Source organism: Parasteatoda tepidariorum, chromosome 9 (genome assembly GCF_982258835.1).
Source record: "Parasteatoda tepidariorum strain Cologne lab strain chromosome 9, Ptep-v5.0, whole genome shotgun sequence".
In the NCBI taxonomy this organism is placed as follows: domain Eukaryota; kingdom Metazoa; phylum Arthropoda; class Arachnida; order Araneae; family Theridiidae; genus Parasteatoda; species Parasteatoda tepidariorum.
The window spans coordinates 39,470,512-39,495,391 of NC_141763.1; the positions used below are offsets into that span (position 1 = coordinate 39,470,512).

General features: G+C 29.6%; 2 protein-coding genes across 5 annotated transcripts in view; one reads left to right on the forward strand and one right to left on the reverse strand.

The window, feature by feature from the left end:
* Positions 1-11,904, forward strand: part of Cap-D2 (CAP-D2 condensin subunit) — a 57,481-nt gene extending 45,577 nt beyond the window's left edge. For all 3 annotated transcript variants that reach the window (XM_071186777.2, XM_071186778.2, XM_071186779.2), the window contains 6 exons: positions 3,872-3,995; positions 6,155-6,310; positions 7,102-7,279; positions 10,364-10,458; positions 10,543-10,623; positions 11,553-11,904. In XM_071186777.2, coding sequence (XP_071042878.2) covers positions 3,872-3,995; positions 6,155-6,310; positions 7,102-7,279; positions 10,364-10,458; positions 10,543-10,623; positions 11,553-11,772 — 854 coding nt within the window. In that variant the 3' untranslated portion in view covers positions 11,773-11,904. The remainder of the gene's footprint in view (positions 1-3,871; positions 3,996-6,154; positions 6,311-7,101; positions 7,280-10,363; positions 10,459-10,542; positions 10,624-11,552) is intronic.
* Positions 11,905-18,013: 6,109 nt separating this feature from the next.
* Positions 18,014-24,880, reverse strand: part of LOC107436125 (protein gooseberry) — an 86,393-nt gene continuing 79,526 nt past the window's right edge. For both annotated transcript variants that reach the window (XM_087151626.1, XM_087151627.1), the window contains exons 6-7: positions 22,699-22,829; positions 18,014-18,558 (exon numbers count right to left, since the gene is read on the reverse strand). In XM_087151626.1, the coding sequence (XP_087007752.1) occupies positions 18,181-18,558; positions 22,699-22,829 (509 nt within the window). In that variant the 3' untranslated portion in view covers positions 18,014-18,180. The remainder of the gene's footprint in view (positions 18,559-22,698; positions 22,830-24,880) is intronic.

Here is a 24,880-nt window from a genome sequence, read left to right on the forward strand (position 1 = left end):
AAACTGTGGTATCAATTAAATTTTCTAGGAAATTACAGCATGATGATAAAACAATTAAAAAAGCAAACAGCAAGATTGAAGTTAAAAAAGGCTAGCAAAGACAGTACATCTTAGACTTTTATACAAAAGTGTGGTTGTGTCATAAACTAATTTATAATAACTGGGCATTTTAGTTATCATTAAAGAAAAGAACATATAATAAGTTTAGTTGTAACCTTCATGCACTTTAAATCATAGGTTATAAAAGAGGTGTTACTTTCTCAAGAAAAATGGCATTACCTCAAACTTTATTTTTGTATCATAAAGAGTTAGAAAAAATGTAATACAAGGAAAGATCTGATTAATTTATCAAAATTATAAGTATTTCAACCCCCCATTGAATTGAGCTGATAAAAAAAGTGCTTACTAAATTACCATGTGATTAGTGTCCACAAAGTTGTCAATATTTTGACTTGGATTCATGATAGATGATAGAATTGTCATGATAAATTGATTATAGTTAAAATTTGAAATGAGCATTGCTTATTTTAAATATTGAAATTAGAAAAAAAAAGTTGAGGTATCAAAAATTCCTTTGTAAAAATAATGTCTAATTACGGGGAGATCAAGTCATTGAAATATGTTTTATGAATAAATCGTTTGCAAATGCTTGTTACTTAAATACAAAATTCGCTTGTCGTAACAACATTGTATTATATAATGGAAAGTAGAAGAAATTTTTCTTTCAATGAACAAAAATACACAAAGCTTGAATGGAATGAACCATGTTGTCAATGATGTTGCAATATTGATGCTGGAAAGTTTATAGTGGTGGATAGTTTATAAATTTTTACTTAACGTATGATTTTTATTTATAAAGTTGAGGTATCAAAAATTCCTTTGTAAAAATAATTTATAATTACAGGGAGATCAAGTCATTGAAATATGTTTTATGAATAAATCGTTTGCAAATGCTTGTTACTTAAATACAAAATTCGCTTGTCGTAACAACATTGTATTATATAATGGAAAGTAGAAGAAATTTTTCTTTCAATGAACAAAAATACACAAAGCTTGAATGGAATGAACCATGTTGTCAATGATGTTGCAATATTGATGTTGGAAAGTTTATAGTGGTGGATAGTTTATAAATTTTTACTTAACGTATGATTTTTATTTATTTTTTTATTTTTTTTAAAAAAATATTGTTACCATACAGTGCCGCTCAAAAGTATCAGTACACCTAGAAACTTATAAAAAAATGGCAAAATTCAAAGTGTCATAACTTCTTTAAAAATGATCAAAAATGCTTCTGCTTTATCTCATTTTGAAGCTTAAAATCTCTACTTTTATGTACTTTAATTGTTTTTAATTAATATATTTTGAAACTATGTACAATTACACTCTAAACCAGTGGTGCGCAAACTAGGGGTCGCGACCCCTGTGGGGGTCGCCAGAAGTTTTTTGGGGGTCGCCAAACTTTTATGAAATGCATTATCCCTGCATGCTGCATACCATACAGTGTACATATAAAGAGTGAAGCGCCGTCACTCAATGTTTAATTGCAATTGGATTTCCGAAATGTCACAAAATATCGAGTCAGAAGTCATAAAACGCATACAAAATTTATCTCTATTTGCTTTACAACTGGACGAGACTACCGAAGACTCAGCCTTGCCAAAAATTTTGGCTATCCGTGGAAAACAATATCCCGTTTTATGCAAGAATGTCAACAGAATGTTAATACAATTTGCATCAACGCATTTATGTGAAACTGGATTTAGCAAACTAGTTTCAATAAAAACTAAATACCGCTCGCGTTTAAACCCTGAAGATGATATGAGAATTGCAATTAGCAACATACATCCAAACATCGATGAGATAATTAGAAACTTGCAGCCACATACAACTCATTAAAGGGCAATTTACTGATTTTTGTGTTATACAAAAAGTATTTTCTTAAAATTATAAATAAAATTAATATCAGTCAAATATGATGATGTTTTTTTTCGATGAAACGAAAGAAATGCGCGAAATATACATCGTATTTGTGAACATTTATCTCTAGGGGTCGCGAAAATTTTTTTCTCTACAAAAGGGGTCGCAGTCGAAAAAAGTTTGCGCACCGCTGCTCTAAACAATCATAGAAAATTGTATTAATTTTTTGTGAAGTTTGACGCGATGTACGGGTACAAAGGGGTTAGATATTGTTAATATTTATTATACCATTGAAAAATTTGGACTTTTAGCTTTCATTTAAAAAAAAATTTTCCAAAAAAACATGTTTTTTGACGAAGTTATTGTCAAATAAAAAAAAAGTTTTTTTTTTTCAGAATTTAATGATTTTTCAGCAATTATAATGAATTTTAGTGTAATTATAATATGATATGAAAATTTTTTAATTAAAATAAATTCAAATTTAATATTTCTCGATAATATTATTTCATAATTTATTATAACAATTTTAATTTTTTTTTTTTGGAAAATATAATAATGAAATAAGAATCAACGTTTACAATTTAATATTTTGAAATTTATTTTTTCGTATTTCTCTCAGAAAAAATTTGAAAACAAAAATGTATGTACATTGTACGTTGTATGTACATTGTATGTACATTGTACGTTGATTCTTATTTCATCATTATATTTTCCAAAAAAAAAGTTACAATTTTTATAATAAATTATGAAATAATATTATCGAGAAATATTAAATTTTAATTTATTTTAATTAAAAAAATTTCATATCATATTATAATTACACTAAAATTCATTATAATTGCTGAAAAATCATTAAATTCTGAAAAAAAAGCTTTTTTTTTATTTGACAATAACTTCGTCAAAAAACATGTTTTTTTGGAAAAAATTTTTTTAAATGAAAGCTAAAAGTCCAAATTTTTCAATGGTATAATAAAAATTAACAATATCTAACCCCTTTGTGCCCGTACATCGCGTCAAACTTCACAAAAATTTAATGCAATTTTCTATGATTGTTTAGAGTGTAATTGTACATAGTTGCAAAATATATAAATTAAAAACAATTAAAGTACATAAAAGTAGAGATTTTAAGCTTCAAAATGAGATAAAGCAGAAGCATTTTTGATCATTTTTAAAGAAGTTATGACACTTTGAATTTTGCCATTTTTTTATAAGTTTCTAGGTGTACTGATACTTTTGAGCGGCACTGTATTTCTTTTATCTAATTATTTAAAAAATATTTTTAAATAATTAGAACATTATAATATAACATTATAACATAAATGTTATTAATTTAAAAATTAATAACATTTAGGTAATTCTTTGTTGTGTTTTTGTTACAATCTTTTTTCTTAGTAATGCATTTTTCTATAAGACTCTGTAAAACCTAATATAAAATGTAAATTTATGTGCTCAAATATGTAATTTTACAAGCAACGTGCTGTTTCGAATATAAATATTATTTGTTTCAAAAACAAAATTTATTTGCTCTAAAACGCATGCTGCTGTTCCATCCATGTATAGTAGTAAATATGATTGTTCATGCTGAGCTTTATAAAAATTTTGTTAAGCATTTTAAAAAGAATAATAGCAAAGGTAATAAAAATATTCAAATAGCCTTTTCATAAAGTTATAAACTACATTAGGAAACAACCACACTATCTGTTAATAGCAACAAAAACATTATCATGCCGAAATGGTTTAGCCAAATTTTGTAATGCATATTTTAAATTCGCAAAATTTTGACTTTATTTTTCAACCTGAAAACAGGACTTTTCACTGAAGGTGTAACAGAACTTTTCTTAGTTTGTCTGAAGGTTAAATTTCTTTTGCTTTCTAATTTTTGCCCATTTAAATGATACATAACAATTACACATTCTTCATATTCATATCATTTTTTAAAAAAATTATTTTGCAGAAACAAAGCTGCTTGGAAGCTTATTACCTCTAGTTGTCGGAATGTGTCGGCAAACATTAAGAGACTATGACAAAGATATACAAGCTTCTGCCTCACTATCTTTAGCAAAGTTTATGCTACTTGGGTTAGTATCACATCATGCTAACATTATTGTAACAAAAAAATAAGGAATTTAGTATAGCTTTCCAATTTTATGAATCTATAAATCGTTTGTTTATTGATACTTATTTTTACTCTTATATAATATCCAGATTCCAGGTGAAATTTTTCCTCAAATTCTTGATTTTATGCTTCTTTTTTTTTATTATTTCTTTTGTTATTCTAAGTTTGTTTTAAGCTCCTATCTTATGTTGTAAATATTTTTATTTTTAATTTTTGCCTTGGTAAGTCTGGGGAGAACAGGAAAGTCTGGAAATTATATCAATCTAGAAAAGTTAGGAATATTATTGGAATATCAATTCGATGTTTGTTTTTGATCTATTGTGTCAATGAAAGAGTATTTACTCTTATGATGTATTTATATTTATTAAATGATGTAATTTTATTATCAATTTTTCAGAAATATATTTTTAAGCTAAAAGTTTATTAAACATTAATTAGAATTTATTGTACTATCAAAATATAAAAAAATTCTCGTCAATGTTAAGAACTTCATCATTAGACTACAGTACTTCATCCCAGCATTTTTGCTATTTGACAAATATTTCACACCAAAGGTTCTACCAGTTTCCTTTGAGATGTCGTCAACGTGTTTGTATGGCACCCGGCACCCATAATTCTATCTTTCATGCAGTATATTTATTTAATTTATTGTTATAATTTTTAAGTAAAAAAATTTAATTTTTTATTTTAATTACAAGTCAAAGTGTTTTATACTTTATGTACATGAATACAAAAACTGAAAAAATAAATAATAAAATTTATGCCATCAGTTTCAAAATATCAGAGAAATTCTATAAAATCAGACTGGAAAAATTAGAATTTTTTTTCCAGAGTGTTTGTGGTCACCTTGTCTAAGTATTTTGAAAAACAATCACTGTGCTAAAAATATTCTAACATGCACATGTCAAAATTTAAACTGTGTAAGAAATAATCAAATTCAACTTGAAATTATTAGATTGATAATGGTTCGAGTCAAAGGAATTAGATTTCTCATTGTTACTTAGTAGAGGATCATTCACCAATTAATTTTTGTAAAGTTTTGTCGGTTAAACTAAGGTTTCTGTAGTCAGTTTTGCTATCTAAATCTTTCCTATTTGTAACATTCTTTATTAAAATAATAAATAGGAACATTTTACTAACAATATATTTTCTGACTTGTTTCGCTTTTAAGATTTTTTCCACTAATGGCATCATTTTGAAAACCTCTAATTGTTAATTATCGTTTTACAGTATTAAATTTTGTACTTTTCATCCAATGATGCAGCATTTAAATAAAAATGTCGTTAATTTATAAATTTGTTACACACAGAGTTATCTTGTTTCTTAAATATGCATTCCTTTTATTTATTTATTTTTATTTCTCTGAGCTTTTTCCTACTTTGCAATTTTATGCCTAAATAATAATAATAAATTGTTCATATTTCTCAAAATGAATGTATCCTATAAATATAAATAATATTTTATAGAATGTAAAAATAAATATTTTACTTACAGAAATATTAATTTGTATTTTGATACTGAAATGTAGTCATCTGTCATTGTTTCTCAATAATTTCGTTTTGTTGAGACTTATGACATTTGGAACAGTGAGTTATTATGCAACAATGAGTAATCACGTAAATTCTTTTGTAACATTTGTTTTCTAAATCAATTAATGATTATTATTTAAGAAATTAGTTTCTTTATCCCACAAAACACTATTTATCATTGCTCTGCTTAAAACAGGTTGTCTTGTAGGAATCTTCAGCTGAAGGCCTGAACTGCAGTTTCAATATGATGATGAGCATCATTCATTTAATGTTTAAATTATTTTTATGGAACCCTTGCCATAAAAAAGAAAAAAAATTCTTTTGAAACATTTATGAATTGCCCTTCAGAGAAAAATTAAATCTAGATAATTATTATTTAAAAACTGCTATTTTTTGTTTTTAACTTTTTATGAAAAATTTGAAATTTATTTTATTTATGAATACTTATTTTACCCTTATAATATGTATATTTTTGCAATATCTTTGTTTTTATTACAGTTTATTTTCTTAAAATCTTCTGTTTACTTTCTTTAGCTGTGTTTAAGCTTTGTCTGTTAACTTTTGCTACATGGATGTTTTTTTTTTCTTCCAGAGAGAAAGTGTGTGCTGACAACATACAGCTGTTTGCTACCATTACTGAAAAATCTCCAGAACCATATATTAGAGCAAATATGATTATTGCTTTAGGAGATTTAAGTACCAGCTTCCCCAATATTATTGAGCCATGGACATCTCAATTGTTTAACAGGTCTGTGTTTTTTAAGTTGCTTTTAAAATGCTCCCATGACATGGTGCGTAGCGCTTTTAAAGGTGCTTATTTTTGTTTTTTAAAAGCCCTTTAAGGTGTTTTTTTATGGTATTTTTAAAAAGTGCTTAATTTTCCCTTTTCGAAAATGAGTTTTTTTTTTTTTTTTCTTTCTCATGTTAATTTTTGCTGCATATTATGCGAACGCCTGGTTTTTGGCATTGTTCTATTCAGCGTTTTCACAATTCATTCAACCACAATCCATTTCGGTAGGCCATTGGTTTCTAATCTGTGATAGCACCATTCATGTTTGATGAAACACTTAAGAGTGACCACTAAGCTGGGTTCGGGGAAATTCTTGCACTCTCATATGCAGCTCTGCTCCAATTTGCAAGATATTCTTATTTTCAGATTTCATTTTCCATCCTCTGAAATACAGCTGAAAAATCTCTATCATTTTATGATGGTTAATATAATCAAGAAAAGAGTTCTTTGTCAGAAACTAGTTATTTTATCACGATCTTGTAAATTCATTGAAAATTATTTTGCATTTTGTTAATGTATATAATGCTTAAAAATATTTTTTGAGTGCTTAAAAGGTGCTTATTTTTTGTTGAGAGATTAGGCTACGCACCCTACATGAGTAATTAAATTTATATTATTTGGAATTGATCAAAAAACTTTTATCACTTTTAACTTAGGCGTGTGCCATAAAAAAAATGTTAGACAATTTGTACAATTTTATGCAAAGAAAAATTTTTTTAAAAAAAATTGTGTCTGTGGCTTTGTTTCAGATTATCTGATCCAGATGCGTCGGTTAGAGAATCAGCCATCATAACCCTCACTCACCTCATACTACAAGATTTTGTTCGTGTAAAAAGCTTGATAAGTGAAGCAGCCAAGTGCTTAGCAGATACAGAAAACAATATATCTGATGTTGCTAAATTCTTATTTTTAGAGCTTTCTAAAAAGGTCGGTCACTTTTTCATACTTTTAAACAGAGTTGAGTTTTCCTGGAATAGTCGGAAAGTTTTATTTCTAAAGTTAAAAGTCTAAATTTGTTATAGGCTAAAACTCTTTCTCTTTTCAACATAAACTTTGTTGATTTAAATTAATTTAGCTTACATTATAATTCTCCAATATTTTACGTACGTTAAAAATACAATATTTTCTTTAGTATCTCAAATAATTTTATTTTTTTATACAAAATATGTGTGTTTACAAATTCAGTGATTTCTGGCAAAAATCAATATTGGTGTCACTTTATATCAGTTTATCATTATATCTCAAATGATTTTTGAAGCAGTTCTTTAATTCTCTTAGTTTTTTTCTACAAAAAATTCTATAATGACTGTCCAATCCTTCAGCTTGTTTATTTAGATGTGATACAAAAAATCTATTTCCGCTCAACATTCATTCTCTTGTTTTTGTTTGTCATCCCCATTGCCAATTTCAAAAAATGGTTCATACCATCTTTCACCCTTAATCCTTAAGATGTACTGTATATTTTTAATCCTTAGAGAAACAACTCATGAAACGAAACATTTGTTGTTTTCAAATTCAATTAATATAGAATGATATTACTTTCAGTACTAAAGCAATCGTTTATATAAAAAAAGTTCTTTCTAAAAATTTTGATTTAGATGAAAAACAAATTTCCATTTTGCGAGGGCTCAAGATCTTAATTAGAAACCTTAGAAAAGAATTACACTTTTTTCGTAATGAGTAAATTTTTGTAAACTTCTTATAGAATTGAAGTAACAATGTATAACAAAATTTTTATCTTTTTAAGTACATGAGATGTTTTTAATGTTACTTAGAAACATTGTTTTATGTACTTAAAAACAATTTTTTATGTACAGTGGGTGATCGGTTAACGAACATAATCCGTTCCAAGACTATGTTCGCTATCCGAATTGTTCGTTAACCGATCATCGATTCACCATAGTCTTCTATGTGAAATCGATTAATTCGTTCTGGAGACCCTAAAAATTAAATTTAAAAAAATTTATAATTTCTTATTATATTTTTTAAAAAATAATACATACATATAGTCTTGCATATTAATCAGTCCTTTTCATTTTTTGCTTATGGGGCGTTGAAGAACATGTCCAATGTCGACTGCTTTTCTCTCTCTTTCAGGATTTTCCGGAAGTAATTAATAGCATTGTCGTTGTAAAAATCCCCAACCCTACTGACATCAGCTTAGTTTGGGTGCCATTCTAAGATCATTGCTCTGACATCCTCCCACTTTTTCAGAAGATCTTTAATGGCAGATGTCGGCATTGGTCTGCTGTTTCGTCTTCCTTTTGTTCAGAAGGAGACACATTTCGCTGTATTTCTTGGTGTTCTTCATTCAAAATTTCTTGGAGTTCTTCTGTTAATCTACATGTCCCATTATGAGCTCTTCTATGTCATCCCCGTTCACCTCCAATTCCAGATCTCTAGCAGTTGTCAAAATTTCATCCATAATTTCAGGGGTGTCTCCCTAATCACCTCCGTCGCCTTGAACGAAGGATGGACACAGCTTCCGCCAAGCAGAAATCAACTGTCGCTGTGTGACTTCTGACCACGCCTTTTGAATGATACGAATAGCTTCAAGAATGTCAAATTTTTCTTTCCTAAACTTTTTTGAAGTCATTGATGAGGAGAATTGGCTTGCTTCAAAACACCGACGAAACAGCGCGCGAGCGTTCTTGAAAGCCGCAATAACTTCCTGATCCATCGGCTGAATCAGCGAAGTCGTATTCGGAGGTGAAAACTGAACTGTCAGCCAGGGAAAGTCTGTCAACAAATTATCTTCAAGATCCTTTGGATGTCCTGGTGCATTGTCCAATAGCAGCAGTGCTTTCAGCGGCAAGTCATTGGTATCAAGGTAGTCCTTGATGCTCGGACAAACTTCAAATAGCCATTCTTTGAAAAGATACTGCGTGACCAATGCCCTCTGATTCGATCTTCACATTACTGGTAGTTTGTTCTTAATTATGGAATTTTTTTTAATGCTCTGGGATTCTCAGAGTGGTAAACAAGAAGTGTTTTAAGCTTTATAATAATAATTATTGAATGACCTTTAAATTTAAATTCATTGTTAATTCAAGTTTCATTTAGTAATTATCAATACTAAGCATGCTTTAAATATCTTATTTTGTATGCAAAATAATAACAAACGCTTAATAGTACTTTTTTTTCAGGCCGAGAAGTGTTCGTTAGAATTCGTTTTGTTCATTATCCGAATATGTGTTCGATGTCCGAACTCAAAAAATCTTTCTTGAAAGTGTTCGTTATCCGAATATGTGTTCGTTAACCGAACACAAAAATCTTTCATGAAAGTGTTCGTTAACCGATTTGTTCGTAAACCGATCTGTTCGTTAGCCGATCACCCACTGTACTTAAAAACAATTTTTTATGTACTTAAAAATGTCATTTTGTGTACAATGTTGTACAGAAAACTTTGCTTTATATATATTGTACATAAGAAACATTGTATTACGTACTTAAAAACAATTTTTTATTTGTCATTTTGTGTACAGTGTTGTACTGAAAACTTTGTTCTATGTATATTGTTGTTCATAAAACATTGTTTTATGTATATTGTTGAACATAAATCATTGTTTTATGTATTAAAAAATTTATAATGATATACAATATATATAAAAAAAGTGTATTAAAAAATTATGATTTGCAAGAACAATTGAATTTTAAAACATTATTACACAGTGTCATTTTATTTGTGTTACTAATATTTAATTAATAAGAGACAAAAAATTAATCTGAAAAAACATTAAACTGCATTAACACTAAGCAACTTAAAAAAGAAATTTTAATATTAAATTGACAGGATATTTTTTTCCCTAAAGTGTTTTGTAGGCTGCTTAAAATAACCTTGACCACATGAAGTCTACAAGACTGCAATTGGTAATCTGTGATCTAGAATAAATCTTTTATTTTTGCAGTTGTCATTTTAATAAAATTTTTGCAACACGTATTACTTTTATTTGCATAAATGCCTTTTTAATTTCATAATAAGTTGTTTTCATAATTAACTTTTTTTTATAGGGCAATATTATATACAATATCATACCAGACATCATAAGTTCTTTGAGTGATCCTAAAGCTGATTTTAGTGAAGAAAAGTTTCAAGTAGTGTTAAAGTGAGCATTGAATCCTTTAATTCATAATGGACATAAAGTCTGTGGGATATTTTATATTCTTTACCTGATTTTTTGCATTTCTAGGCACATGCTTCAGTACGTTGAGAAAGAGAAATTGGTTGAAGGACTCGTGGAAAAACTGTGCTATCGATTTGCTGATTCAAGGTATGAAACAAGTTTGTTTTTTATTGTGTCTTTTGCTATATACACTGAATTCTCAATTTTTTAAGACTGCTATTTTTTCACCCTAACTGAAATCAAACTATTTGAATGCTCTAATAGTATAAAAATGTCATAAGCAGTCAGATTTTGTATGCTGTGTGTCAAAATTTATTATTTTCAATTTATGTGAAAAGCTATACCAATAACACTTATAGGAATTAAATGAACCAACTTATCTTCCATAATTTCAAGTTTTTAATTAAGGGTATTTTTGACAAAACCTATTAATTATGTGCAATCTATGAATAACAATATAGAATCTATCAATAACTCAGAATAATATGGAGTTCTTCAGTTCAAGATTTACTAGGTATGATTAGGATATGCCTAAAGATCCTTTTATTAACCTTTACAAATGATTCTTTTTAGTACACATTACAATCCCTCAGATCGTAAGACATGGTTCAACATCCCTGGCAGCGGTCAGTGAATAGGTGGGAAACCAAATTGGAAAGATCAGGGAAAAAGGATTAATTTCTGTTTGAAGTACTTAAAAGTCCAATATTTTTACAATAAACTTGGTCATATTTAAATTTTTTTTTAAAATTTTTTCAACTCTAATAGCAACCGTAAGTGTTTTGTCCTATATTTAATGTATATGTATAAGAACTAAAAAATCAATGGTAACATTTATACTACAAGTTTCAAAAATGAGGTGAATTCAATGAAATATGTCTAGAAAAAAGTCAGGAATCGGAATGTTTATGGCCATCTAGTCTTCTTAAGTTGTCACTGGTACCAACTTTATTATTGAAACTTACTGAGCAATGGTTTAAAATTTTCAAAAATAAAATTCCAATATTTCAACACTGCAGAATGTATAATTTTATTTCTATATTAATGCAAGCAACTCTGTTGTCTTTTTAATTTAGCACTGACATTCAACTCCATGAGCTGACGTTCTGCTTAAGTATACTTACTTTGAATGACAAGTGCTACAGCAAATTGATGGAATTCAAAAACTTCCTGAAAGAGCGCATGAGTGATCCTGTCATCATGAAATACATCACCAACATTACTGCCAATGCGAAAAAGAATGATGCCAAAACAGCTGCTGAGCTTGAAACTTTCAGGAAAGAACTGGGTCTCTGAAATGATCATTATTTGTTATGCACTCACTTTGTATTTATTTTATTTGTAAATAATTTGTTGTTTCTTCTTTGAGTCTCATTTATACTCTCAACCTGTAAAAAGGATTAAAAAATCAATATTTTTGTCATAAAATGTAAACTTCTTTCTAAATCTGGTGGACTAATCACAACACACAGTTCCGCTTGACCACCAAAGTTAACACGCTGAACGCCACACTAATTTTACATGGCTTGCCCATCTGGCCACGATAAATAACTACACGGAATTAGACGGATTTTTCTATTTTTTTAGAAGGTTTATCATGACATATCTGACAAAAGTGGTGAAATATATAAGCCTACAAATTATGTAGAAATAGTGGTGGATAAAAATCTACTAAATTGAATTTATTAAACCAAGAATCACAATAATTAAGTAAATTTTGAATAAATTTTCTGCAATTCCATAAAAGAGTGTAAATTTTATAGTTCTATATCATGTTATACGCTGTCAGCCAGCTGTTTTTCGCAGCCTATGTGAAAGGTCAGTGTCAGCAAGCGATGGTTGACGCGGTCTAAATGTAATTTCAGTGTCAGCCACTCGGCCTAAATGGAAAGTCCAGTGTCAGCCACCGATGGCTGACGTGGAGCTCAACGTGTTAAACATCACTGGCAACTGTCAGTGAACTGGCGAGTTACCACATCGATCAGCCTGCGAATGAACCAAGGGTGCACACTGCATGGTATTGGTTTGTATTAAACTGTTCTATCACCATGATGGATCAGGGGATAGAGCATTCACCTTCCAATTAGGTGAACTGGGTTCATCCCAGCATCAGCTGTTTGATACGAACCTCAGTGCTAACATAAAATATCCTCGGTTGTAGACGGACCACGAGTTGAAAGTCTTCTTGTCATCAGGCTAACCTCGGGAGGTTTTCTTCTCCATGCAACGCAAATGTGGGTTAGTTCCACCAAAACGTTCTCCACGAAGGCAAATTTCTTCCAATACTTTATCCAGGAGTTCCCTTGTCTTCTGGATTGGGTTCCAAATTACAAGGCTACAGAGTTGAACATTAGTAGTCATAAACCAGAAAATCGGGTCAGCTGTTCAACGACGGTTATAAAATGTTAAAAAATTGTCTACCAAAGCTGGGAAGCCATCTCTTCTACAGAGGATCAAAATTGTGATGGATCATTCTGATGTTTCCCGGGCCGTTGCCAATTGTGCAGCTCTAGTATGATCTAAATAAAAATACTACAACTACTTTCCAAATCACCTTTGACTAGAGTCCATTAATCTAATGTTAGAGAATTAGGACTTACAGGTATCAGTCTGCGATTGGCTGAAAGGCATAATTTACCAAAAAGGTGTTAAACAGTTTTCTTGTTATAACATTGTATTGTGGTGATTATAAGGTATCTTTAGCTAATGTTATCTCTATAAAGGTATTTGTTCTTTTATCTTGATTTAAAAAATAATCTTGACTATTCAAAGAATCCATAAATGTTAATATAATATTACATAACCATATCTTTGGTGATAAAAGTTGGCTTTTAATGACACTCATATCAAGTTATTTACACACCTAATATGCTAAGAACTTTTTTTTATACGTAATTGGTTTTCCTTCTATGAAGCTATTCCTAGAAGACATTTACTGAACAGTATTTTGCAAGCACAAAACAAAATTTTTCTATATTTAAACACTAAATAAAGCATAGCTTGGTGCAATTTAAAATGATTTTGATGCAGAGTAAGATAGACAAGTTTGAGGGAAACTTTACCGACGTCTTACTCTTTTGGACATTTTTTTAAAAATCTGTATGTAACGACATTAGATACAGAAACTTTGATCAACGTTTCATTCTGGACATAGCTCAAAATGTGTGTTTAAGAAAATAGACATGACTCAAAAATGCACATTTAAGAAAATGGACATATCATTCAAACTTTTATGTTTTTTTTTTAAGAATAAATTAATGATCTAAATAAATTCATAATTTGATGTCCATTTGCCAAAATTACACAGTGAATTTTTTTTTAAATTTAATTTTTTTTTTTGAAACACTATAAAAGTACAACTTTGTCATGGATTCCATAAATTTTTAATAGTGAGTAAATTCAAGATGTGCAAATTTATATATTTTTGAAGAAATCTTCATCATTTGGTATTCTGAATATGAAGAGAAATGATGTAATATACTCCTCCACCCTGACCTTTTAATCTGGCCTGTAATGATTATGCTTAGTTTTTAAAAATGTATGAATGAAAATCCTTGTTTAGTTGCTAAATTTGGGTTGAACATTAAAAATGCTCTTATTCAAAAAGCATGAAAAAATGCGTCGGAAATAATACTTCGTACCTACTAGAAGAAAAAAAATTCAATTGTCTCTCTCAAATCACCCTCATTCCCCTCTAGAAAGGAAGCGTACAAGTAGCTGAGTTTTCAGGTATCAATTATAATAAAAATTTTCGTTGAAAAAATATCTTGAGTATTAATTTTTCCAAATAAACACCTTTTCTTTTGCTGTATTAGGAATTTTTTTCTTCTTAAACTTGTTTTTTAAGCTCTGTTTAATTTTCGTAAACACACATTTCGAGCTTGGTCCATTTCTTAAACACGCATTTTGAGATGCGTATAGAATAAAAAGCTCACAGACAAAATGATTACCATTAAATTTATGTAAATAGTCTGTCTTTTGCTTTTATTTTTCGAGATGTGTCCATTTTCTTACGAATTACTTGGGTAACCTTTTCATTTTCATAGTGTGTCCACATTCCAACTCCCAATCTTAATTGTAAGGGGGGAGGGAGTAACGTCTTAATCTCTTTAGGATTTACAAAATGAGAAAAGCTCTTCTCCAGGCCGCATAAACTGAGAGTATATTTTCTCGAATACCGTATAGAAATCACATCCTTGTGATTTTGGGCCTCCAGAATCAGAAAGGCTCATTTTATGCTTGATGCAGGAGGGCCGCGAAGGGAGAATCGCGATCATGTATACGTGATCACGGTCCTGAAGAAGTTAATGTAATCAGATTTTCACATTCTATAAATCAATTTTAATTTTTCGAAGACCTTACCTTAAATATGATTTTGTAGTTACAAAATTCAACATAAACGTAAGGGGTAGCTCAAATCCAGAAAAATAGTTAAGAAGAGCGATCTAATGTTTGAGGCCCCTTGGTATTAATTTCACTTTTCCATATCTAATGGAACAAATTAAAAAAAAGTTGTATACAACTATAAAACATTTTTATCCAACAATAATTCCTCGTTAATTTAAAAAAATAATTTTTTATAATCCTTTAATATTCAATTTACTAATGATCGGAGAAAAAAAATTTGAATTGTAAGATTTACAAATTTTTACACCAATTTATTCTAGCTAATTTTAAATGGCAAAGTATAAAGGAATTGATCGATGAATTCTTGAAAAATAAAATTTAAAACATGCGAATATTTTAAGATACGCAAAAAGTGAAATTATCCTGAAGGTACCTAACTTTCGCACGCTACTGCTCTTCTGCCCAAACTATATTTTTCTAAATTGCAGCTATTCTATTTTAATGACCAAGAATCCAAATTTATCGATAAAAAATGCATAATTATTTGTTTATTACTTTTTTGTTTCTGATTTTATATCTTAAAACATCGCCTGCATTAATTAATTAGCATATTGTGTCCTCTAGTTGATCATTAGATCAAGTTATTAAGGTGTTCATTTTATCGATTTATTTCTGCGCATTCTAAATTTAGTAGTAGAAAATCTTAAATTTTTTTTTCCATAGCTTTTACAACTAGTTTTTATTTTTCCTACTACTTGGGTATCCATTTCGAGGAAAAACTAATACCCACCTGTGTAAAGTAACTTTCAAGATTTCGATTTCTTTAACATGTAACTTTTTACAATACAAGGCACAATGCCGAAACCCTAACTTCAGGGAGCTGGGCATTTCTCTTTTAATTTGTAGTCTCCCCTCCGACCTGCGGATGACCCTTGCGATTAGCTAAGCTACCATAAGCCGGCGAAAATTTCAGTTTTAACGTTGAATTTTTTGTCCATTTCCCGAAGTTCGAAAAAAAATTTATTTTTTTCGATAATGTGAAAAAAACTTTTTTCTTTGAACGTCAATTCTAATAAGTATTTTTTTTAATGAAAAATTAAACATTTACTACCTATGAAAACGTTCTAAATTCTAAAACGATTCCCAGCTAACAGCACAGGTGTAGAGAAGAACCAACTGCTTGGGAGATAAACTTATTTAAATTTCTCTTCATTATTATTAATCTGAGAAATGTACTCAAAAAGTAATTAAGGAGCAGCGGTGGCTTAGGAGATAGAGCAGTCGGCTCCCAATGAGTGGCCTCAGTTCGAATCCCGGGTTGATACTCTGCTCCCGGGTCCCACCGACCACAGTGCTGGCGTAAAATAGTCTCAGTGATAAGCAAATTATGGGTTAAAATCCCCTAGTCATCGGGCTAAGCGTGGGAGGTTTTCGTAGTATCCCTCTCCATTCAATGCAAATTGCGGGTTAAGTCCATCAAAAAAGTCTCCCACGAATTCTAGTTTGTCCCAAGACTTGATTCAGGAATTCTCTTGTCTTCATGGTTGGGTTCAAATTACAAGGCTACAGAGTTGAACATTGATTGTCGCAAACTCAGAATTGGATCAGCTGTTCAACGCTTATTATAAAACAGAATAAAAAAGCAGTTAAGATGAATATGGTTAAATCTTACTTTTATATTAAAATAACTTAGTTTTGGGGTCTATAGAACTTAAAATTTCAGATGATTAGAGTGCGCCTTTATTTCCTATACTGTTTTAATAATTTTGAGTGACTGATTCCATTCTTCTTCCTTATATTCTTCCCTGGATGGTGTCATAGGGTTATAATGATAATCTCCCATTTTTGTTTCAGAGTGGTGAGTTAAAACATTTGAAGTTTATTCGCACGTTTGTGTGATACGTGAGAAATGATGTACAGAGTTCTGAATATTAAAAAAGAATCCTAATTATGTGTAGATCACAAGCCGTTGCATTGTTCTAACGCGTGTTTAGTTCCATAGTTGTCTTGTTTGCTAATCTTTTGATAAAAAGGATTTTGAGCAGATGTGTAATTTTAGCATTGATTCAAATCTTAGCAACGTGGATAACTATACAATTTTTGAAGAAGGGCTATTAAAACTTGAGAGCGAATTTCAACTTGGAAAAATAAACGCTTTATTATTTATTTACAATTGCCCAGCCTATCTTAAAACGACTCAAAATGTGTAAGCAATCTAGCTTGTCTACTTTATACCCAACGCGGCGTCGAAACTTTAGACTATAAACCAATGTGTTGTTATCGAAATTTAAAAAAATATTCTAATTAAAAATCAAGGCATTCGATCAGTACTTTTAAACTATTTCGAGTTATCGAAAAACCGAATTTTGGACATTCAGATTACAGAAGTTGGGCTGTATAGAAGAAAAGTAAAAGTAACCTATACAGGATGTTCAGTAAACGCTACCCTTATTATGCATTTTAGGATTCTTTTCAAAAATGGTATATATATATAAGAAATCACAAAGTAATGCTTAAGCTAAGAAAAAACAACATTTTTTATCGGAATCGGGCAATTTACGTGTAAAGAAGACGAATCGAAATATCAAAATCTGTTTGATTACCTCTTGAAGCTTTCGTTTCAACGCGCAAACAGGTTTCGATGTTTCTGTGTGAACCGCATTGCTCAATAATAATTCGTCAACTTCTGATAGCCCTTTATAAAAAAAATTTTAAGCTTATCTGTTTATTTGCGATTTTGGTATTTTATAGATTACAGTTTCGACAAGAATTTTGAAAATTAATCCACCCTCCATTGTGGTTGCACTTTATATATTAGAATCCTTCTAAAAAGACAAAAAAAAAAAAGATTAATCCTTAGGGAACACAAATTTATTTTTACGTGAGGAAAAGGGCAAAATGAAATCTGTAGAATCAGAAAGCTGAAACTACAAACAACAAAACCTGTTTGATTGTCGCAGAAAAATAAAAGGAGTTGAAAGATTACTATTCGAAGCAATAAGTTACCTCGGGCTATAAAACTGGTTTGGGCGTTTTCAATTGGATTTTATTTTACTCTTTATTTAAAGTCTTAAGTCATCGAATTATTTTTTGCATAAAAGCTCGGTTAAACAGTGTAAGAAATTCCATTCTGATTTTTAAAAAATGTGAATTCGTGTTTAAAAAAATATTAAAAACACCACAGCAACTATTTTAAAATTTCAGCAATATATATATTATTATTTGCACAAATATCAACAAAAGCATAAAACAACAATGACGTACAAATTCAACATTTAATAAACAACAATGCAAATTACATAGACCATATATTTTTTCTATTATTTTATATACAAGTCCATAGCTATTCGGGCGCTCTCATAAGCCTAAGGCCCTGAATCCGGTAGGATATTGCCCTGTATAATAAAAGGGCGGTTTTATATCAGGGTAATGATGATGATGATGAGCCATAGTATTAAACCCTGAATAAGCGTCGCTTCCGGCTATGTGATGTTCGCTAGCGAATGCAGCCGCTGTAGCATCCGCAGCAGACGAGGAACTGGCAGAATTTTGCTGAGCGGCAGCCGCTGCTGTCCAGCCGTTGAAGTTAGCTCTGGCTGCCGCGTTCCAGCATTCCTCGCCGGAAGATGCCGTTGCCATTGCGGCAGCTGTGGAGCTGCCAACTCCATGTTGATGGTGAGTATAATCAACTGCTCCGGCTGAGGATGGGACGGATTGATGCAGCATGGACATTACCTGTAACACAAAAAATAAATTTATAAACGTCTTCAATTAGCAAGATATTTTATTAAATTTAACGTTGATTCTCTCATTATTTTAATGAAATTCCCCAAGTTTGTTCACAGGATGAATTTGAAAGGGAATTTTTATTCCATGCAAACAATAAATAAATCCCTTTTAGACAGTTTTTCCCTGTTCATTCCCGTTACATAAAAATAGATTTTCCGAACAGAGTCATGATGTTTCAATGCTTTCTCCTTATGTTGCTTTTAAGCAGCTCAATTTTAATGAATCTCCTAATTTTTTTTTTAGTTTGGAAGGATTTCCCCCCCTTTTCAAACTAAAAAGAACTTTTTTTCTCCTTCAAAATGTATTCGCTTCGAATAATACGAGACGTTTTGATAAATTTTAATTTTTTTCTCTCAATGTTGCGTCTAAGCTACACGACCTCAATAAAATCTCCCGGGTTTTCTTTTAGATTGAGTTTGTAAAGGAATTTTCTATTCTTAGCAAACAATTAATAATAATTTTGATGGAACTAGCACGAATTTGCGAAAACCTCCCTCGGTTATTCTGACGACAAGGGAACTCTAACCCATGATCCGTCTACCACTGAGGATATTTTACTTCAGCACTGTGGTCGGTACGAGCTGGGTGCGAAATTCGTAACTCAGCTATTGCTGGGATTCGATCCGGTTCACCTCATTGGTAGGCGAGCGCTCTAATCCCTGAGCCACCACGGCTCACTGTTGTGAGTTTTATTTTATTTTATAACCGTCGTTCATCAGGTGACCCGAATTCGAGTTTACGACTACGAATGTTCAACTCCGTAGCCTTGTAATTTTGAGCCCAATCCAGACGACAATGGAACTCCTGGTTCAAGTATTTGAAGAAATTTGCCCTCGGGTCCGACTTTTTAATGGAACTAGCCCACATTTTGCGTTACATGAAGAGGAAAACCTTCCAGCTTTAGTCTGATGGCAAGGGGACTCTAACTCATGATCTGTCAACCACTGAGGATATTTTACGCCAGCACTATGGTCGATGCGAGCAGGGTGGGGAATTCGTGTCCACTAGCCATCGCTGGGTTTCAAACCCGGTCACCTCATTGGAAGGCTATCGCTCTATCGCCTAAGGCAATACGGCTCACTATTGTAAGCTTCTAACAGTTACTCATGGCTGTTTGGTCAAGTTTAGCTAGCGCCCCCATGCTAATGCTAAAAATCGCGCCAATATGAATAAAACCCACAATTTTGAGACAATGTGGTCTAACGTTTCAATATTTAAAAACTTACTCCTATGCTAAATTACCTGGGCTCATAAGATTTGTAAAAAATTAGAATAAGGCATTGATTTTGATAATTTCGAAAAACCATGCCAAGATGAATTTTCCCAGATACATGAAACATGAATTTTCTTGTTTTCCAACATGCAGAGATGAACGTTTAGTAAACCAACTACTTGGATAAATTAACATCGCCAACGGTAAAATAAATTTGAAAAAATAGGTATAAATTGTTGTGTGTGAAGATAAATTTCTTTAATCTATTTTTAAATTAATTTGAAACTAAATTTCTTTTTATTTAATTTGAAAGTTTGATTTGAGTTTCCACATAGCTTAATGGCTGATTTTAAAGAAAAGTGTTTGAAAATTAAATCAACATTATTTTACTCGGTTAAAATGTTCTGTTCCCCCCTCCCCCCCCCCATTTGTCATAACCAATCACACCGAACTGGATCTTTGCTTAAAGCAATATCTCATCGATATGCATGTCAATTTAATTACACACTTTTAACACTCGTGTCATACTTCTGTTTTTATTCTCCCAGAGGGCAGCACCAGGCATCAAAGAACTATCTATGTTTGACACTTTTTTTTACAATGTAAAGATAATCATAAACAACGTTCATGAGATGGGTCCCTTTCACTAAAAAGCGCTATAATTTCTCTTCGGCAACGCCCACTTCAAAAGTTAATGTCAGCGTAGAAGCGTGAAAATCGAAACATGGTTTGACTGATGTTTTCTGTTTTAGTTCTTTTTTCCGCACGCCGCCGTCAATTTTATTGACAGACGTTTGGCAACGAATATCGTTTGATAGACAAGGTGGGCAATTTATTCTAGTTGATATCGTTTGACGGAAGTTGGAAGAAAATCCCCTAACTGACGAGTTATTGATTTAAATTTATTCAGAGAACAATTATTGGTAGTTAAAAAGAAATTATAAAACTTCAAAGTGGTAATGTAATAATGGGATAGTGCAATAACGTGTTAATGTAATAGCGATAATGCAATAATAATGTTCAACAAAGTAAACGTAATAAAAAACTTTCAAATAACATTTAACTTTTATTGAAATTCTGAAAAATTAAGAGACCCTTCTTCTCCCGATGGAACTCAACTGTAGTGGAGACGGGGAAGAAAAAATTCTATAAATACTTTTAATCTTTTTCATTTAATTTTCACAAATAAATTAATGATGGATATTTACTCTATTTGGCAATATCTTTCTATACACGTAGAATATGAGGCCGCCGTTATTTAATTAGAATTTGAGATATAAAGCGTGCGATATTTTTGATTCTCTTTTAGTTTTTTCTCACAAAATTATGCCAATACAATTCTGCAATCAACAGTTTTTGAAAGATATTTAAATAGTTAACATTTATAAGTTTTTAGAGTTTTGATAACTATTTTTATGTTTATGCAAGTAACGCTAAAATAAATTTTTAGCGTTGTTCAAATCGTTTTTCTTCAATTTAAGCTGCAAGAAGTTTAGATTTTAAAAACTTAGAAACGTGTAATTTTAAATTACTTATTCATAATTACAAATCGCATCATTTTAATGCTTTTGAATTTTGAGGAAATTTTCATAGAAGTTCTAAAAAATTATCAAACGCTATTTTTCCTAATCGAATAAAGCGACCCCTTTATTTCCGCCTTTTTTTAAAAGTATTGTGCTGTTTAATAATAATACAATCTCATAAGTTTAAGCCCCAAAAAATTTTGAGAAAATACAAATTAAAAATTTAACGTGGAAACCAAGATGGCAAGAGTACCTCTTGAGTAATTGCAAGAAAAGAAAAAAAAAAAGAATAAATAATAATAATAATACTTTTTTTTAAAATTTCAACTTTTTGTTCTCAAAATAATAAAATACTGTTTAACTACGACTGTTTTTGTTTCAATGATGCACAACTGTACGAATCATAGTTTTAGAATTTTGTGCACACCATATAAAAGTCAAAGCTCTGATTACAGCAGTCTCTTTTTTTTAAGTGCTAAAAACAATAAAATATTATATTATCAAGGATCAATAACCAGCAACTAAAAAAAAAAAAAAATTCAAGTTTTTGTAAAAAAGAAAAAGTAGATGATAGTTTTGATAGAAGAAAAGGAGTTCAGGGAAAGAATAAAAATAAATTTTTTGTTTCATCTTCGCAAAATATAAAAATAATGAAATCAAAATAAGAAAAAAAGCACGTAAATTTACACTTCTTCTGTGATTAAATAATTTTTCGATTTAACAATAAAAAGAATCCTTAGTTACTTTTAATCTAAGTTTATGTTCAGATTTTCATGAAATAAAAAGCTTAAAATTTTTTTTTTTGTTCATTTATTATTTAAAGACTATACGACCAATTTCATTGACATTTTTCAATTGGCATTTTAAAGTGACATTGTTTAAAAGGCTGTAAAAATTCACATTCCTTTCAGTTGGAACATATCTTGATCATTATCTCAATAAATAATAAGCAAATGAAAAGTAATTATTGAAAATTTTTCATCGCATTGAATACCCTTTGATTAATTTTGTAATTGCGTGCGAAATTTGTTTAATTTGCATGAATACTTTCAGAGACAAAGCAAAATACGCAACAAAAAAAATGAAAAATGGATTCAGAGGACGCAGATTTTCTAGTACTGGTAAAAGATACACAAATTCTTTGCGAGTGGTCATACTACAATCTATTACAATACTACTACTGCAATAATTGTAAGAGAATTTGCCATTTAGTTTAAATCCCGTGGTTTCGAAGGTTATCTTATGGCCTTTATGGAAAAAAACATGAAAAAAAAAAGAAAACAAAAATTTAACCTAAAATCCAAAGAGGTGAGAAAGATTATGATATTCTTGCAAATAACAATGACTTACTGTAGATGGTATAGCAGGATTGCACTCTGCTATGGAGTTATAGGCTAGAGATGATCGAGGCTCTGTTGATGATGCATGCAAGTGATGGTGATGTAACGATACGCTGGGTCCCGTCTGTAATGGTGAAGAGTCTGAAATGGAAGCACAATATTTTTTCAGTAATGTGATTTAATTAGATAACCATTTCATTTTCACAAATGAAAAATACATAAACTAATTCAATTTTATCTTTGGATGAGAAAAAAATCTTACGAAATCAGCTTAATTTGTCAACTAATTCTCCAGGCAAGGAAAATGACAAAATTTATATCCAATTCGTGTTTTTTTTACAAATAATTTAATATTTCAAGTTTGGTTTTATTTAAGTTTTTTTAATATATATTTTTAAATATTTTGTTTATTTGCAATTCAGGTCAAAATTACTATTTTTTAATCTCATTTGAAGTACAGAAATAAAGAAAAAATAAAAAATAAATCGAAGAATGAAGATTATTTCATTATTAGCATCGAGAAATAATATATTCATAACCATTGAAATAAGCTATTTATTACAAAATTAGTGCTAAAATCATTTAATTTTTATTTTTTAAAACTGTATATGAGATAATTTCTCATATACAATTTTAAAAAATGAAAATTAAATGATTTTATGAAAATGACTATATTACGAAAAAAATACAACCTTTTAGCTTAAAAAGTGTAAATATTAAGAAAAGTGCTGATAATTAATCCCAAGTGTTCCCTTCACACCAAATTTTTTCTATATTTAATTTATTTAATTTATTTATTTAATTTATTTAACTAATCTATTTATTTAATTTATTTATTTAATTTATTTATTTAATTTATTTATTTAATTTATTTATTTAATTTATTTATTTAATTTATTTATTTAATTTATTTATTTAATTTATTTATTTAACTTATTCATTTAATTTATTTATTTAATTTATTTATTTATTTTATTTATTTATTTATTTAATTTATTTATTCAATTTATTTATTTAATTTATTTATTTAGCTTATTCATTTAATTTACTTATTTAATTTATTTATTTAATTTATTTACTTTGAAATTGTTAATATTTCCTGAAGTAAACATTTATAATATTATATATACTTACTAAAGTAAAAATTTATAAAATTTGCCAAAAGTAAAAATTTAAGAATACATAAGGGTTGAGAATTGGAGCAGGGAAAAATTGAAGCTGAAAGTAGGAAATAGGAAGAAATTCGAAAACTTAAATAAGTTAAAATAAATACATTCGTGTATACGAATATATCTTAAATTATTCGACATTAGAATAGTTAGTTTTTTCATTTACTGTCTGTAAGTACACGAAATATGTATGAGTGGTACAATGCATAACGCTATAATTAATCCCAACCGTTCCATTTACAACAAAATATTTATTAAAACATTTTTTTCTTGGAATAATTTAAAAATTTAAGAATACATAAGGAATGGTAATTGGAAAAGAGAATAAATTGAAGCAGAAAGTATGAATAAATTTGAAAGTTTAAATAATTAAAAATAAATGTATTCGTTTATACGAGCATATCTTACATTATCCGGTAATAGAATAGTTATTTTTTTTTTTTCATTTCAGACAGTAAATACACAAAATATAAATAAGTGCTACTAAAATGATACCCTATAAGAGTTGAATTATCTATATCATTCATGTATACCAAATATGATATCATTCATGTATATCAATATGATACCAAATATGGAATTTCTTTAATTTATAAAATCAATTATTGATAAATTTATGAATCTGAATTTTAAAATTTTTTTTTTCAAACTACATACATACATACATATATATATATATATATATATATATATATATATATATATATATATATATATATATATATATATATATATATATATATATATGTAATAACAGGGCTCCAACCCTGTTATCAGTGTTGTATTTAGCTTGAAATAATTGCAGTCATAAGCCATCATACGTTCTAAACAGGTTTATTAAATGTAGGCTGGTATTGCTAACAGTTGATGGACAAGACTCCGGACAATTCCGGCACAGCTTATTTGAATCACATCATGATGAAAAGGACACGCAAAACTATGCGTTCTTACGTTTTATACCAACATAGATTTGAAGTAAAAAGGCACCTTCGTACATTCCTTGTATCCTTACGCATTAAGGAA